This window comes from Camponotus floridanus, unplaced genomic scaffold, assembly GCF_003227725.1.
Source record: "Camponotus floridanus strain SB8 unplaced genomic scaffold, Cflo_v7.5 scaffold152, whole genome shotgun sequence".
NCBI classification, from domain to species: Eukaryota; Metazoa; Arthropoda; class Insecta; order Hymenoptera; family Formicidae; genus Camponotus; species Camponotus floridanus.
Window position 1 is genome coordinate 591,650 of NW_020229273.1, and position 16,562 is coordinate 608,211.

General features: G+C 31.2%; 1 protein-coding gene across 1 annotated transcript; it reads left to right on the forward strand.

Annotated features, from left to right (window-relative positions):
• Positions 1-7,777: 7,777 nt before the first annotated feature.
• LOC112637310 (cytochrome P450 4C1-like) lies at positions 7,778-14,105 on the forward strand. Its single transcript, XM_025406741.1, has 11 exons — positions 7,778-7,889; positions 8,735-8,915; positions 9,088-9,197; positions 10,542-10,632; positions 11,172-11,366; positions 11,806-11,872; positions 12,051-12,177; positions 12,308-12,389; positions 12,477-12,589; positions 12,729-12,966; positions 13,612-14,105. Exons 2-11 carry the CDS (start codon positions 8,744-8,746, stop codon positions 13,950-13,952), a joined length of 1,536 nt encoding a protein of 511 aa, XP_025262526.1. The 5' UTR covers positions 7,778-7,889; positions 8,735-8,743; the 3' UTR covers positions 13,953-14,105.
• The last annotated feature ends 2,457 nt before the right edge of the window (positions 14,106-16,562 follow it).

The window sequence follows — 16,562 nt, forward strand, 5'->3', positions numbered from 1 at the left end:
TCGCGGCTAATCGTATCGACGGACTGTATTATCTACAGGAAGACATGATTGCCGGGCTGCGGGTGTAAATAAATTCGATCGAACCTTCACTGAATCGTCGACGGAAATATGGCACCGCAAGATGGGTCATCTTAATATAGGAGATCTTTTAACGTGCAGCCACGAAGGAATCGTACGCGGTATGAAAATCGTAGACGCCGAACGCGATTTCAAGTGTGAAATATGTATTCGCGGTAAGATGACGAAGACTACATTCCCAAGGAAATCAAACAGAAAGACTGAACTCTTGGAATTAATACATTCAGATGTATGCGGCCCCATGAAGGCTGAATCGATCGGAAAGTCAAGATATTTTGTGACTTTTATCGATGATCATTCGCGATGGTGTGTGGTTCGAATGCTCAAAAGCAAAAGCGAAGTATTTAACGCCTTCAAGGAATTCATTAGTCGAAAATCAGACCGGACGCAGGATCAAGTGCTTGCAATCGGACAATGGCAAGGAATACGTCAATCGGGAGTTCGACGATTTTCTAAAGAGAGAAGGAATCAGACGCAGACTAACGGTGACACACTCTCCGGAACAGAATGGAGTTGCAGAGAGGAAGAATAGGACCCTCGTTGAAATGGCCCGATGTCTGCTGATTCAATCGAATCTCTCACCATCATTCTGGGGAGAGGCCATTAATACGGCAAATTACATACGCAACAGATGCCCGACTAGTAGTCTCGGCGGAAAAACCCCGCACGAAAAATGGGCAGGCGACACGCCGAGCGTCGGATACTTTCAAGATTTTGGCTGCTCAGTGTATTTCCTAGATAGAAATCCGAACAAGGGAAAATTCCAGTCACGATCCAAAAAGGGAATCTTCGTCGGATACGCTGAGAACTCTAAGGCATATAGGATATGGATTCTGGACGAACACCGAATAGACATTACGAGAGACGTAGAATTCATGGAAGTGCCGGAATCATCGAGCCAAAAAGGCAACGAACGCTATCTTGACAAAGAACTCACCAACGATCGAACAGAAGTCGAGTTTCCAATAGTAAGTGAAAGAAATGAAGACCGGGAAGACGACGTTGATGACACGATCGAGGGCGACCATTCGGTTGAAGACCGGGAGGTTCAAGCTCCCGACTTACGGATTGAAGCAAGAAGAGGACGTGGAAGACCTCGAAGAGTGATGACCGGATTCAGGGGAAGACCCAAGAAACAGTATCAAGTTACAGGCAACTACGCTGAAGCAACAGAACTCACTATGACCGATGAAGCAAACGATGCTGACGAGACAGAATTCGCAGCGACCAACGAAACAGAGGATTTCGAGTTCTCGTATCTCGCTGAAGTATCAATCAGCGAATGCTTGAAAGGGCCTGAAGCTGAGTGGATCGACGCGATGGCTGTAGAAATGAAAGCTATCATCAGAAATGATACCTGGACGCTAGTGGATCGCCCCAAAGAGCGCGAGGTTATCGGCAGCCGCATCGTATTGCGTAATAAGATGAATCAAGACGGATCTCTAGAACGAAGAAAGGCTCGTATAGTTGCTCGTGGTTTTTCACAACGCCCCGGCATAGACTTCAATGAGACTTTTGCACCGGTCGCACGTATCAGTTCAATTCGCATCATATCTGCTCTGGCGGTTCAACACAAGAACTTGAAGATACACCAGCTGGACATCACGACGGCATATCTATATGGGGAACTTGAAGAAAAGGTTTACATGGAAGTTCCAAAATTTTCTGTTCAGATTCTAGAGAGAATAATTGCCTCCGAGAAAGACAAAAGAATCGTTGAAAAGGCTGAAAACATGCTATGCAAGTTAAAGAATGGAGATAAGGTTTGCTTATTAAGAAAGGCTCTCTATGGACTCCGACAAGCCGGTCGTCGCTGGCATGTAAAATTGTCTCAGGAGATTAAAAATTTTGGATTAAAGCAATCTTCAGCCGACCCCTGCGTATTTTTTGCTGGAAAGGGCGAAGACATAATTATCGTCGCCGCGTATGTCGACGACATTCTGGTGGCTTCTCGAGATCCATCCAAAGTTGCCAAATTTACTAAATATCTTTCTAGCAAATTTCAGGTCAAGGATCTAGGACAATTAAAATACTGTCTAGGCATCGAGTTTTCTCGAAGCAAAGACAACGTTACGATGATCCAGAGAGGATACATTAAAGATATTCTAAATCGATTCGGAATGGAGGACTCCAAGCCCGTAGCTACCCCGCTAGACAACAGTATCAAACTGAAGAAAAGCGAGAACTGCCCTGTGACACACCTACCATTTCGAGAACTAATCGGTATGTTAACGTACTTAGCTACCTGTACTAGACCCGATATCGCTTTTGCAGTGAGTCATCTCAGCCAGTTCAACAACTGTTTCGACGAAACGCATTGGAAAGCAGCGAAACGCGTATTGCGTTATTTGAGAGGAACTTCGAATGTTGGTCTATCCTTCAGAAGAACCAAGGAGCATCTCTCAGGTTACACGGACGCTGATTGGGCCAACAATTTAGACGATCGACGTTCCTACACAGGTTATGCGTTCTTATTGAACGGATGTCCCGTATCTTGAACCAGGAAGCATCTCTCAGGGGACAATAATGGAGCTCGGAAATTGACTGAAAATCCGGTATTTCACGCCAGAACAAAACATATCGATGTTCGTCATCACTATGTACGTGAAGTATTGCAAAGTGGAGCTCTGGAAATAGATTACACCCCTACGGAACTAATGGCGGCTGATGTTCTCACCAAGGGTCTCGCTAGACTGAAGCGTCTCGATCTTTTAGGTCTTAAACGCATTTGATTTTGTTTTTTTTTGGATAGGATATCGCACGCTCATCGAGGGGAAGTGTTCGAAGTATCGTCTTATGAGGCGATTCCCGTGGCGACATCCGAAGGACTTGGAACAAAAGACCTTACGCATACCCCTTCGCACACATGTCTTTTCGTTACACATGTCCCTTTTGTCTCACATGTTTCTCTACCACTTTAGTCTTGTCTTGTACCGTGGACACGCTCACATCGTGCCGTCTACTAATAAAGCAACGATTACGGAATCTTGGCATATTTAATCTCATTCCACTCCCTGTATATTGTCCCTGCATCGCGGCCTCATCTTCATATTAACAAAATAAAAAATTACGTCAAGAATAAAAGAGTGCGATTTTATTTTATGTTTATCAACAGTGTGTGTGTTAGATGTAATTGACTGCTGATAAATAATTAGATGAAGAAAAATTATGTTTATATTTTCGTCGAAAGTTATTACATCTTTGTCGTAAAAGTCAGAATCCCGATTTTTCAACGATGAACAGTTGATTCATGTAGCTCGTAATTTAAACAATTTTAATTATTAAAAAACTCGACGCTGCCAAATTTATTTGTATATTATTCAGCAGCGTCGAGTTTTTTAATAATTAAAATTTTCTAAATTATGAGCTACATGAATCAACTGTTCATCGTTGAAGAAATCGGGATTCTGACTTTTACGACAAAGGTGTAATAACTTTCGACGAAAATATAAACATAATTTTTCTTCATCTAATTATTTATCAGCAGTCAATCACATCTAACACACACACACACACACACACACACACACTGTTGATAAACATAAAATAAAATCGCACTCTTTTATTCTCGACGTAATTTTTTATTTAAATATATCATTAATTTTTATAGATAGTTATGACAACTATTTTACACAATTTTTTTTAATACAGCAATTTTTTATTAAAATCATTTTTTGTAAAATAGTTTTATACAATAATGTTTTACTACTGAGATGTATGAATTACTATAGTTAAGATTATTGTTAAGATTATATGTATAGTTAATACTTAAAGGAATAAATGATTTGTGAACATTTATTACATAAATGTTGTTAATTATTTTAACACAAGAGATCAATAATATATAGAAATTAATAGTATAAATACACATATTTGAATCGATATATTAGTTATGATTGATAAACTTATATTTAATTAATTTTTAATATGTAAAAATTCTCTCAGGATTAATTTCTGAGAGAGTCACATTTTTATTTTCACTTAAAATCTGTTTTATAATTATATTATCTTTGAAGTGCATCTCCAAAGAAAATACAATTTCTTACATTATAAATTTCGCAAAGATTCATAATTCAGAAAAATTTCAAAAATATCAGAGCGACACACATTACGCTTCAATATATCTAAACAGAATTATTATCAAAATAATTATTTAATATCAAATTTATCTCTTACTTCGGCAGAAAGTTTTTATCATTCTGAATTATATTGGATAATAATCGAACATTAGATCATGATTGATGTAAGATACTTCTAATCTATGAAACAGACATGCAGAAAACATCCGCTAATAAGATTTCAGGTTCAGCTACATTCGTTTGTTTGTGTATTCTTATTGAATAATATAATAATAATTCATAGTATTAATTATCTTACTACTTAATAATTATACCAATGTACACTGAGAAAAAATAATGTTGAATCAACAATATTAGTGTAATTGGAATTTATTTTATTAATTCAATAACATTATTAATCATATTCGTCATGTGTTTGTTTTACAGTTTACATTAATGTTGTTAATTCAACATTATTTTTTTCTCAATGCATTTAACAGAGAATTTGCCAGAATTCCCTCCAAAAATAACTGTAAAAATTTCGATGCCTGCAATGAACTGGCTTTCACAAATTCTAGTATTCTAGTAAACTCTATTTGGATCAATAATATATTGGCCGTTGAAAATAAGTATACCAAATAAGTTTTTGTGAAACACTAAATTGACATAACATGTACATGCGCGCGATAAGAAGAAATTTAATGATAGCGTGAGCATAAACAATTATCTCATATTTTAATCATAACTGAGTATCACTTTAATTATACATAACATTAACTATATACAACATTTTCAAATGTCAAAAAATTCGGTCCATGTGTTGGTTTTTATTTGCGCATTAAAATCGCAAGCCAAAGATGCTCGTTGAAGTTTTGATTTTGGATCTTGCGAAAAAATCATGAAAAGAGTTATAAAAAAAGCAGAGTCAGTATATAATTAACACATATATTTTTAGATTATTAATAAAACGAGATAATGCGCGAATAATTAATTTTTCTATTAAATTAAGTGATTATGATTATTAATAATTTGTTTGTAATAGTATGATATACTTATTTATTAACAATTAAATGGAATACAATTATACTTTCACATTCATCATTCAGTTAACTAAATCGATATTGTTATTAAATCGTGATTGACAGTATACTGTAATATTTATATTCAGTAATAATTATGGCGAAGTATGCATTTGTTCGTTTACATTGCATATGAATAATGCGAGAGAAAAATTTAACAAATTTTAACAAGTTTTGTATCTCATTATAGATATTTCAACATTTGCTACATAAATATGGAGATATAGTTTCAGATATGATAATATTTCAAAAATATCATATTTTTTAGATAGAATATAAATAGAAATATTTTTTAGATAAAAAATGTTTTAGAAATATATCGATTGAAAATCATTCCATAATTTTGAGTTAAAGAAACATAAATGATAAACACATGCAACATTATTTACTTTCTATGTAAATGATGTTATATATGTATAATATATATGTATGTAGATATGTAATTTATATATCTATATATCTATACATATTATCTATACTATTATAAATATATGTATATATATAAATTTTATACATGTATATATGTAGCCAGGAAACAGAATACAGTCTAACAGTTTAACAATGTTTTTTTAGGTGATCATACACTCCCAAAAGGTATTACAGTTATATTGGCAATATTATTTAAACCCGGAAATTTGGCTAGATCCAAAAAAGTTTGATCTTGATCGCTTTCTTCCGGAAAATTCAAAGTATAGAAATCCATACGCCTACATTCCATTTAGTGCTGGACCAAGAAACTGTATCGGCCAAAGATTTGCTTTACTCGAAGAGAAAATGTTGTTAACAGCTATTCTGAGAAAGTGGAGAGTAAAAAGTGTAAAAAAAAATCAGAAGCAGTTGAATACGAGATAGCTCTTATTTTGCGACCAAACGAAGAAATATGCATCCATTTCACGTCAAAGAAATAATTAATTTACCAGCAAATGTTCATTTCTCTTTATCGTGCGCAATCTTTATTATCTTTTTTATGATTTAGAATTGACGTATTGATCTAATTAATAATGTTATTGAATTAAATTCCAATTACGTTGATGTTATTGATTTAACATTATTTTTTTCTCAATGCACTTAACAGAGAATTTATCAGAATTCAGTATAAAAATAATTGCAATAGTTTTGATGAAGCCTACAATAAACTGACTTTCAACAAAACTCTGGTAATTATACTAATAATATATTGTTCGGTAAAAGTAAGTAATTATGTGAAATAAATTTGTGTGAAAGACTAAATTGAGACATAACATGCATATGCGCGTGATAAGAAATTCAATGATATGTTCAAAATGATGATTTCTATTATCGAATCTCAAACCGACACGAAAGACACACAACGGCATATTGTTATTAATTGTAAAAAACAATCCGGTTTGCTGCGACTTTATGCAGCACAATTATAATTATATTTCATGAACTGTTGGAAGCAGCGCACTTGCTAGATCTCCGCGGGATGCAATTTAGCGTTATCTTGTCGGGAAACAAATTTATATAATGTAATGCGTCATAATTCGTAATGTATGTATATTGTTAACATCGCGCTAAGAAAGGATCAAAAAACGTGATCCGAAACGTTCACTTTTTACTATTGTAATTTTGAAATAAACCAATAATAAAAAAAAAGGAAATATTGTTTCTTCCCTACGCTATGGCTCTTATGTGCCAATTTTGATTTAATTTTTAATTATTTATGCCAAATTCCAAATTATTAAATTTTAATAAAGAATGACAAGAGAGGAAGAAATAAAGAAAAAATTAATATTTTTAATAAAATTATAAACTCGTTTTCTTAGATATTTAAATAATATATCCAAATTCAAAAACGAATTATTAAATATTATTATATGAATTATCGAAGTTTTAAAACTTTCAAACATATTCAAAATTAGCTACTAAACAATCATCGCAACATACAAGAAGATGCTGATAATAATGAAATTGAATAGCATTACACGAATACGAGAATAGAGATTACACAATCTCTGAAATGAAACTACTAATATTGTTAGAGTTATTTATTAATATTATGAGAGTTTCTTAAGCATGTGTGCTTAAGAGAGAACTCAGGATGGCTCAGCAACATTAAAAATTAATCTAATATTTATTTCAAGATTTATAAAATTGACATTGACTAAAGCATTTTTAGTTTTTTAAGATATAAAATTAATAATTAATTTAAAAAATTTTAAAAAGTCAGGTTTTGAGCAATGTTAAATTTATTAATCTCAAAATATATCCGATTTATTAGCTATTGACGTAGCTGAGGTCATAGTCTAGTTTCTCGTTAAAAACATTATCTTTTACATATACTATATTTATTCAGATTGATATATTTTGCATCTCATTGTTATAAATAAAAGATCAGTCTACAATACACTATTTTTTTACATATGTAGAAATGTTTCAGACAATCACAAAGAGAACTCAAAATAAATATAATTTTATACATTACATTGTATAAATGTTTATATATTACGGGATCAAGTGCGCAAAAGCAAAAAACACTTGCGTAATAACAATGCGTAATAACATAGCTATATATAATACTGACATAACGTTTTTATAAACACACAGTATCAGTTTTCTCTTAGATCTTGAGCTAAAAAGAAGTACTTATTCAAGAAGACTTATTCAAATATTTTGACCAGATATCATTGATTCAATATTAAGTGCTGCGATAGTAAGTAAATCTTATTATTTCTCATATTATTATCATATATATATATATATATATATATATTATTATCATATATATATATATATATATATATATATATATATAAATATATATATATTTGAGATTTTTAATTTTGTTTTTTATTTTTTTTAAAACACAAAGTAAGTTGTGCATAGTTAAAATATGATTTAATAAAAAACTCATTAAAAAAAGAACGAATATTTTATGGTGAAATGTTTCTTTTCTTGATTTTTTCAAATTAAGCGTATTATATAAAAATATAGCAAATAATTAAGTAATACTTAATATATCGTTAAAATAAGATCCAATATCGTTAAAAAAAGAAAAATTATTATTATTACAATTAAGCAATAAATTTTTTTAAGAATATTATTGAAATACGATAAAGAAATGGAATATAAACAATTTATTGCGGTTTTCGTAAATCTTTCCAAGAAACGTAAATTCCATGTTTGAAAGAGTTAAAATATTAACCGAAAGATTCTCACTGATATTGATTTTATATTCGAGTTTGTGCAATGATATATATTTATATACTAACCGTCTTGATATCAATAAAGTGCGAATATCAATTTAAAAATGTAACTGTACATAATATGAAATTTATATACTAATCGTCATGATATCATCAATAATGCATTTTTAATAAATACTCTTGGTTAGGTAAAAAATAAATATAATAATAATGATAAATTAAATAATAATGATATAATCATGTCAATGATATCTTTGTCAATGTATATGAATTCCAATGTGAATCTATTTAAAAAAATAATAATTTATATATTTATACATATTCATAACTTAAACTATTCAACATATTACAGGTGACGAAAATGGATTTAATCTCTTTAATAATATGCACCCTATTTGTTGTTTTAATAATCACCACAATTATATCGACATCATATCATCAATATATTCTTCGACGAAAACTCAAAAACATTCCTGTATATGGCAGATTTCCTTTTGGCGTGACATTTGAATTATTAAAACTGACAAATTATGGTAAAGAACTTTATAAATAAGATTGTTTTTATGTTTTGATAGATATCATTTATATATTTTTACCAAAAAAATTTGAAACAAGATACTCGTCATTTATTTTAGATTAGTGTAATATGTAAATAATCAGTATAAAAATAAAAATTAATACTAAATCTGATTATATGCTTTACAGAACGAATACAATGGTTTACACAACGTATGCTTCAATTTAAAGAAGGAATTTTCGTATATTGGATAGGCATGAATCCGTTCATTAATCTCTATAAACCTGAATTATTAGAAGTAAGAGTAAAAAGTATCTTTCTAAAAATATCAGTTATTACATTTTTTGTAATGACAAATCTATAAATACATGATAATTTGTTATTGAGAGAAAGTGAAACTACTTGCAATATAGTAAATTTTTATAAATGCTTTATTAAATATTATGTTATATTAATATTAAATAATACAATTATTATTAAAAAATTTCACAATATATTTATACGGAGAAAATAAATTTTCTCAGTTATTAGTGACATAATTGATACAATTGCATAAATATGAAAAATAGTTAAATTGCTATTATAATGAATTATTTAATATTATAACAATATTTTTTTTCTTTTAAATAAAAAAAATTTTTTTTAATAAATATTTATTTTAAAATATGGATCTGCAATTGAAAATAATCTATTTCTAGTATATGATTTTCCTATTTATTATTTTGATGATTGTAAAATAGAAAATAATATGTTCATTATACGTATATTTATTTGTTCATTATATGTATATTTTTATTTGTAATAATATGTACATTTCAGTGAAACAATTTGTTTGTGTGCGTGCGTGTGTGCATATGTGTGTGTGTGTGTGTCGTATTCTGTGTCACTGTTTATGTAATAACAGGTCAAAATTTGCTATAGACGTATATATATGTATAAGAAAATATCATCATAATGTACGCTGACTAAGTATACTTTTCTTTTTACATAAGAGATACCAAAGTTCATTAAGTAAGTTTTTAATGTATAATAAAATATCATTATATAACTGTACACTGACTCAGCATACATACTTTTTTTTCTACATAAGAGATACAAAGATACATTAAGTTAGTTTTTAGATAACAGTGCTAAAAATATGAATCAAGACTACCTGTATTAAATAGAAAATTTGTTATTAGACTAAGAAATAATGCATGCATCTATTTTATTTGTCTTTTATTTTACTGGCATTATCAATTTTTTTGATTTTTTTAGCAATTTAGGCATTATCAATGTCTTTGATATTTTTAGCACTGTTATCTAAAAACTAACTTAATGAACCTTTGTATCTCTTATGTCTTTATTATGTCTTTCGAGAAAGATAGTTCAAGTCAAAATTAAATTTTCAAGTTGATGTCCCTTTAGCAATCTAATCTCAATTATCAGTTATATTCTTAAAATATTATATAGAATGTTTCTTAATCTAATGATACATCGAGAAAAACGTTAACGAATAACAAAAAGAATGGAATATACAGAATTTTTTACATATGAAGTTGTTTCTAAAAGAAATTAAAAATTTCAAGAAAAGACATTTTATATAATATAATAAATGATAAATTATTAAACGGTTCCATTATTTTTAAATTTATTTTCATAGATTATTATGTCTAGCACAGTAAATATCAAGAAAGGACATCCATATGAATTGACGGTATCTTGGTTAGGCAAAGGACTTCTAACTTCTACAGGTAAATCCATAATCTTTTTCTATCTATTTTTCATAGAATATTTTTAATATCTAGTTAAACATGAAAAGTAATTCGAATTTATATTATATTATGCATTTTTGATGTATGATTATTCTCAAAAAGATTTTAAAGAAACTAAAAATACGAAAAGAACTAAGAGACGAAAAAGTAAAATTTTACTCTAATACTACTATGTAAATTTGTATATATGTATATCTTGATAAAAAAAAGAAAACACATTTTTTTCTCACATCCATATCTCCAATTACTTATGTAATTTATGTGACTGATTTTATGTTAATTATTCAAATTGGCAAGCTTCATTAACATTACTAAGTTGTGCAATTTTTCTTATCCGAGATTATAAATATTCACTGGCGATATGCAAAAAAGATAAATAACGAAATAAGAAAACCCATAATAATATAACCCATAATAATATATATTTTCATTTTTACTTATTTACAAATATGTATACGTATATCTGGCATATGATATTTTTAATAAATAAATGTACTGTTCGACACTATTTTTCACAGGAAAACAATGGTTCCATGATAGAAAGTTGATCGGGCCAACGTTCCATTTTAGTATATTAGATCAGTTTGCCGTGATTATGTCCGAAAAAGCAGAAATCTTGATAAAATGTCTCGAGAAGGAGATAGCAAAGAATCCAGAGAAGGCTATCGATATTTTTCCTTTCGCTAATAATGCTGCTCTTGATGTTATATGTGGTAATAAATAAATAAATAAATAAATATATATATATATATATATATATATATCTTATTATTATGATATTTATAATATTTCTCTTGAACATAAAAGAGTTTCATTAATATATAAGTAGTAGGAAGCTAACTGAAACTAAGTAGGAAGCTATTAATTGAACTAAGAGCTAGGATATGAATAAAGACTTGTCAAGTACTAAATTTTAATTTTATTAAATCAATAAATTCATTCATTGTAATAATAAGTTGATTGCTTATTTATTCATTTATTTTTCTATTAAAACAACGGTTAAATATATTTATTAGAAAAAGAGATTAATTTATTTTAACATTAAATTTTGATAATTATAAATATAAATTTCATTTCTTTTTTGGAACAAGCAGTGTAAAATACTTTGAGAGATTTATGAGTTAATAAATTCATTAAGTTATTATTTTGCAGAAACGGCAATGGGTGTGGATGTACATGCTCAAGAAGAGGAAACCAAGTATACTGCTACGATACATAGGTTCGAAAAATCATGAGTTATAAGTTAATTTATTAATAATAAAATATAATAATTGACAACATTACTGACTTATTAAGAAAATTTTCTAATAATTAATAACATATTTTATAATTAATTCATAAACATAATAATATAAATATGCTATCATGTAGGTTTGACGTTTTAATCATATTTTTAGAGGTTCGAAATTAATTATAGAGCGATTCTATCGACCATGGCTTTGGCCAGATTGGCTCTACAATTTAGTGTCTCCAGGAAAGGAATATAAATCAGTGATTAATATAATCCATAAGTTTACAGGAGAGGTACGCGCAAGAAAAACAACACTAACGATGTATTAAGATATCGGCAGAATTTTATTAAATTAATTATTAAATCTATTTTTTTTCCTTGTTCAGATGAATCCATCAAATTTACAAAAGAATTAAATTTCAGGTATTACGTAAGAAAAAGATTACACGACAATCGCAAAACAGTTTTACCAAAACGGAAAGTGAAAATGATGAACTTGATATAAGTGATTATAAAATTATAATTATACATATACATATGTTTTAAGCTGATGTAAATTTTTGAAATATTCTTATGAAATTTGTTTTATTAGCCAAGCGGAAGAGGAAAGCTTTTTTGGATCTATTACTAGATCAGAATGAGAAGGATGAAGCTCCGTTAACCGATGATGAATTGCGGGCGCAAGTCGATACATTCATGTTCGAGGTAAGAGAAAAAATCTTTGAAATTAAAGTCGAAACTCTTTCTTATCAGGTGTTATAATTTAATTACAAATGAGTGTTATAAAATAGTAAGAATATACATATAATGATATATAAAATAGTAAGATTATATAATGATATAGGGTCACGACACAACTGCGGTTGCGATAACTTGGACGCTCTTTCTTTTGGGCAATAATCTAGAGCATCAAGAAAAAGTTCATGAAGAACTCGATGAAATTTTCAAAGATTCAGAAACACCAGCTACCATAAAGGAACTGTCGCAATTAAAATACCTCGATAGGGTCATAAAGGAAACTCTCAGAATATATCCAAGTGTACCCACGATCACAAGAAAATTAGGAGAAGATGTAAAAATGGGTATAAGACTTTATTTTTATTAATATTAAGATAAAGGAAAACTCTTAAGATATTCATATTAATTTGTAAATTTGTAAAATTTATTATTATTAAACTATACTTTCAATTATAAAATGAAGATAATATATTTCTATTGAGACAAGTACCATTTTTTATTTATTAGAAACTAAATAAATACAACAAAAGATCAATGAGTTAAAAATCTGCTTTAAATTAAAGTCTTTAATTTGCGACAGAATTCAAAAAATAATAAAATAATAGTATAAAATTTTATTTATCATTTATGCCGCATGTTTTAAATTCTTCAAAAAAATAACTTTATTACATAATAGACTGATTTCAATAGAATTATTATCACATACAGATTATATGTTGTAGATTTAATAATATATGTTGTGGATTTTACATAAAAGTGTCAATTTTTATATGGATTACGAAAGTATAATTTTTTTTACTGCAAACTCAATTACATATATATATATATATATATATATATATATATGTATATATATATATTATATATATTATTAACATATAATATATATATATATATATATTATATATATTATTAACATAAAATTTTATGATAATTTTATGATAAGTGTGAGAAGGGAACGAAATACAGCCTATAATATATTTTTTTAGGTGATTATACGCTCCCAAAAGGTATTACAGTTCTTTTGGCAATTGCATTAGTGCATTTAAATCCGGAAGTTTGGCCAGATCCAAAAAAGTTCGATCCTGATCGCTTTCTTCCGGAAAATTCAAAACATAGAAATCCGTATGCCTACATTCCATTTAGCGCCGGACCAAGAAACTGCATCGGCCAGAAATTTGCTTTACTCGAAGAGAAAACAATGTTAACAGCTATTCTAAGAAAGTGGAGAATAAAAAGTGTAAAAAAGCCAGATGCAATTGAATACGGGGCTACTCTTATTTTCCGACCAAGCGAAGAAATATGCATCCATTTCTCGCCAAAGAAATAATTAATTTATTGGCAAATATTCATGTTTATCTTTATCGTAATCTTTATTATCTTTCTCGAATTTCAAAATATGAATATTTCCTCGTTGTTTTTATTGTAGATATAGCATGCTATTGTACACTGCATTTTAATAAATAGATTGAGATATACGTTATATGAGATATATATTTTAACATCACGAAACATCCAGCAAATATGTAAATTACTATTATATAATTAAAATTTAAAGGATTATAAATAATTTGTGAACATTTATTTCGCAAATGTTGTTTTAATAGCAAAATATTAATATATGTAAAAATGTTGTTTACATATATATATGTAAATATATATAAATATATATATATATATATATATATATATATATATACACATGTGTATGTGTGTGTGTGTATATTTTATATAAATAAAAGCAGCATATAAACGCACATATTTAAATTGATATAATAATTATGACTGATGAAATTTAAATTTAATATATATAAAAATTTTCTTAGGATTAGTTTCGGAATCCCATTTTCATTTTCTCATTCTCTATCTGTTTTGTAGTTTATGTATTATCTACGTCTGCGCCTAGCCAGCCCACCGGTATTGGGCAAATGTAATAAAAAAATTATATAATAACTAACATTAATTATTATCAAATTCATAAAAAGAAATTTTGCGCTCATTTAGCAAAAAGAATTTTGTTTGTATTGTCTTCAGAGTGTGAAGTCCGTTGCGGACGAATGTAAATGAAATTGGACATCTTATTATTTTCTTATTATTGGACATCTTATTATTTTCTTATAATTGGACATCTTATTAATTTCTTATTATTGAATAATAATAATACATAAAATTAATTATTTTATTACATAATAATTACTAATGCACTGAGAAAAAAATAATGTTAAATCAATAACATCAGTGTAATTCAAATTTATTTTATTTATTCAATAACATTATTAATCAGATCATGCTTTCGATTTAAGAATTGACGTATTGATTTAATTAATAATGTTATTGAATTAATAAATTAAATTCCAATTATACGTCGATATTGATTTAACATTATTTTTTTTTCAATGCATTTAACAGAGAATTTATCAGAATTCAATATAAAAATAATTGCAATAGTTCGATAAAACCTACAATAAACTGACTTTCAACAAAACTCTAGTAATTATACTGATAATATATTTACCGATGAAAGTAAGTAATTATGTGAAATAAATTTGTGCGAAAGATTAAACTGACATAACATGTATGTACGCACCATAAAAAATTCAATGACATGTTGAACATATATAAACAATTATTTCATATCTTAATCAGAATTAACAATAAATATATCTTATTTTAATTATTGCTGTATAACACCTATAAATATCGAAAAAACTCGGTCCATATATTGGTTTTTACCTGCGTATTGAAATTGCAAGCTGAGCATGTTTATTGGAGCCTCGATATTGGATCTTCCGAAAAAATAAAAAGAAAATAGAATAAGAGTTATCAAACAAAGTGAAGCCTATATAACTAACACATATATTTCTAAATCACGATTTTATTCTAAATCGCGATTTTATTTTATGTTTATCAACAGTGTGCGTGCGTGCGTGCGTGCGTGCGTGCGTGCGTGCGTGCGTGCGTGCGTGCGTGCGTGCGTGCGTGGCGTGCGTGCGTGCGTGCGTGCGTGCGTGCGTGCGTGCGTGCGTGCGTGCGTGCGTGCGTGCGTGCGTGCGTGCGTGCGTGCGTGCGTGCGTGGCGTGCGTGCGTGCGTGCGTGCGTGCGTGCGTGCGTGCGTGCGTGCGTGCGTGCGTGCGTGCGTGCGTGCGTGCGTGCGTGCGTGCGTGCGTGCGTGCGTGCGTGCGTGCGTGCGTGCGTGCGTGCGTGCGTGCGTGCGTGCGTGCGTGCGTGCGTGCGTGCGTGCGTGCGTGCGTGCGTGCGTGCGTGCGTGCGTGCGTGCGTGCGTGCGTGCGTGCGTGCGTGCGTGCGTGCGTGCGTGCGTGCGTGCGTGCGTGCGTGCGTGCGTGCGTGCGTGCGTGCGTGCGTGCGTGCGTGCGTGCGTGCGTGCGTGCGTGCGTGCGTGCGTGCGTGCGTGCGTGCGTGCGTGCGTGCGTGCGTGCGTGCGTGCGTGCGTGCGTGCGTGCGTGCGTGCGTGCGTGCGTGCGTGCGTGCGTGCGTGCGTGCGTGCGTGCGTGCGTGCGTGCGTGCGTGCGTGCGTGCGTGCGTGCGTGCGTGCGTGCGTGCGTGCGTGCGTGCGTGCGTGCGTGCGTGCGTGCGTGCGTGCGTGCGTGCGTGCGTGCGTGCGTGCGTGCGTGCGTGCGTGCGTGCGTGCGTGCGTGCGTGCGTGCGTGCGTGCGTGCGTGCGTGCGTGCGTGCGTGGCGTGCGTGCGTGCGTGCGTGGCGTGCGTGCGTGCGTGCGTGCGTGCGTGCGTGCGTGCGTGCGTGCGTGGCGTGCGTGCGTGCGTGCGTGCGTGGCGTGCGTGCGTGCGTGCGTGCGTGCGTGCGTGCGTGCGTGCGTGCGTGCGTGCGTGCGTGCGTGCGTGCGTGCGTGCGTGCGTGCGTGCGTGCGTGCGTGCGTGGCGTGCGTGCGTGCGTGCGTGCGTGCGTGCGTGCGTGCGTGCGT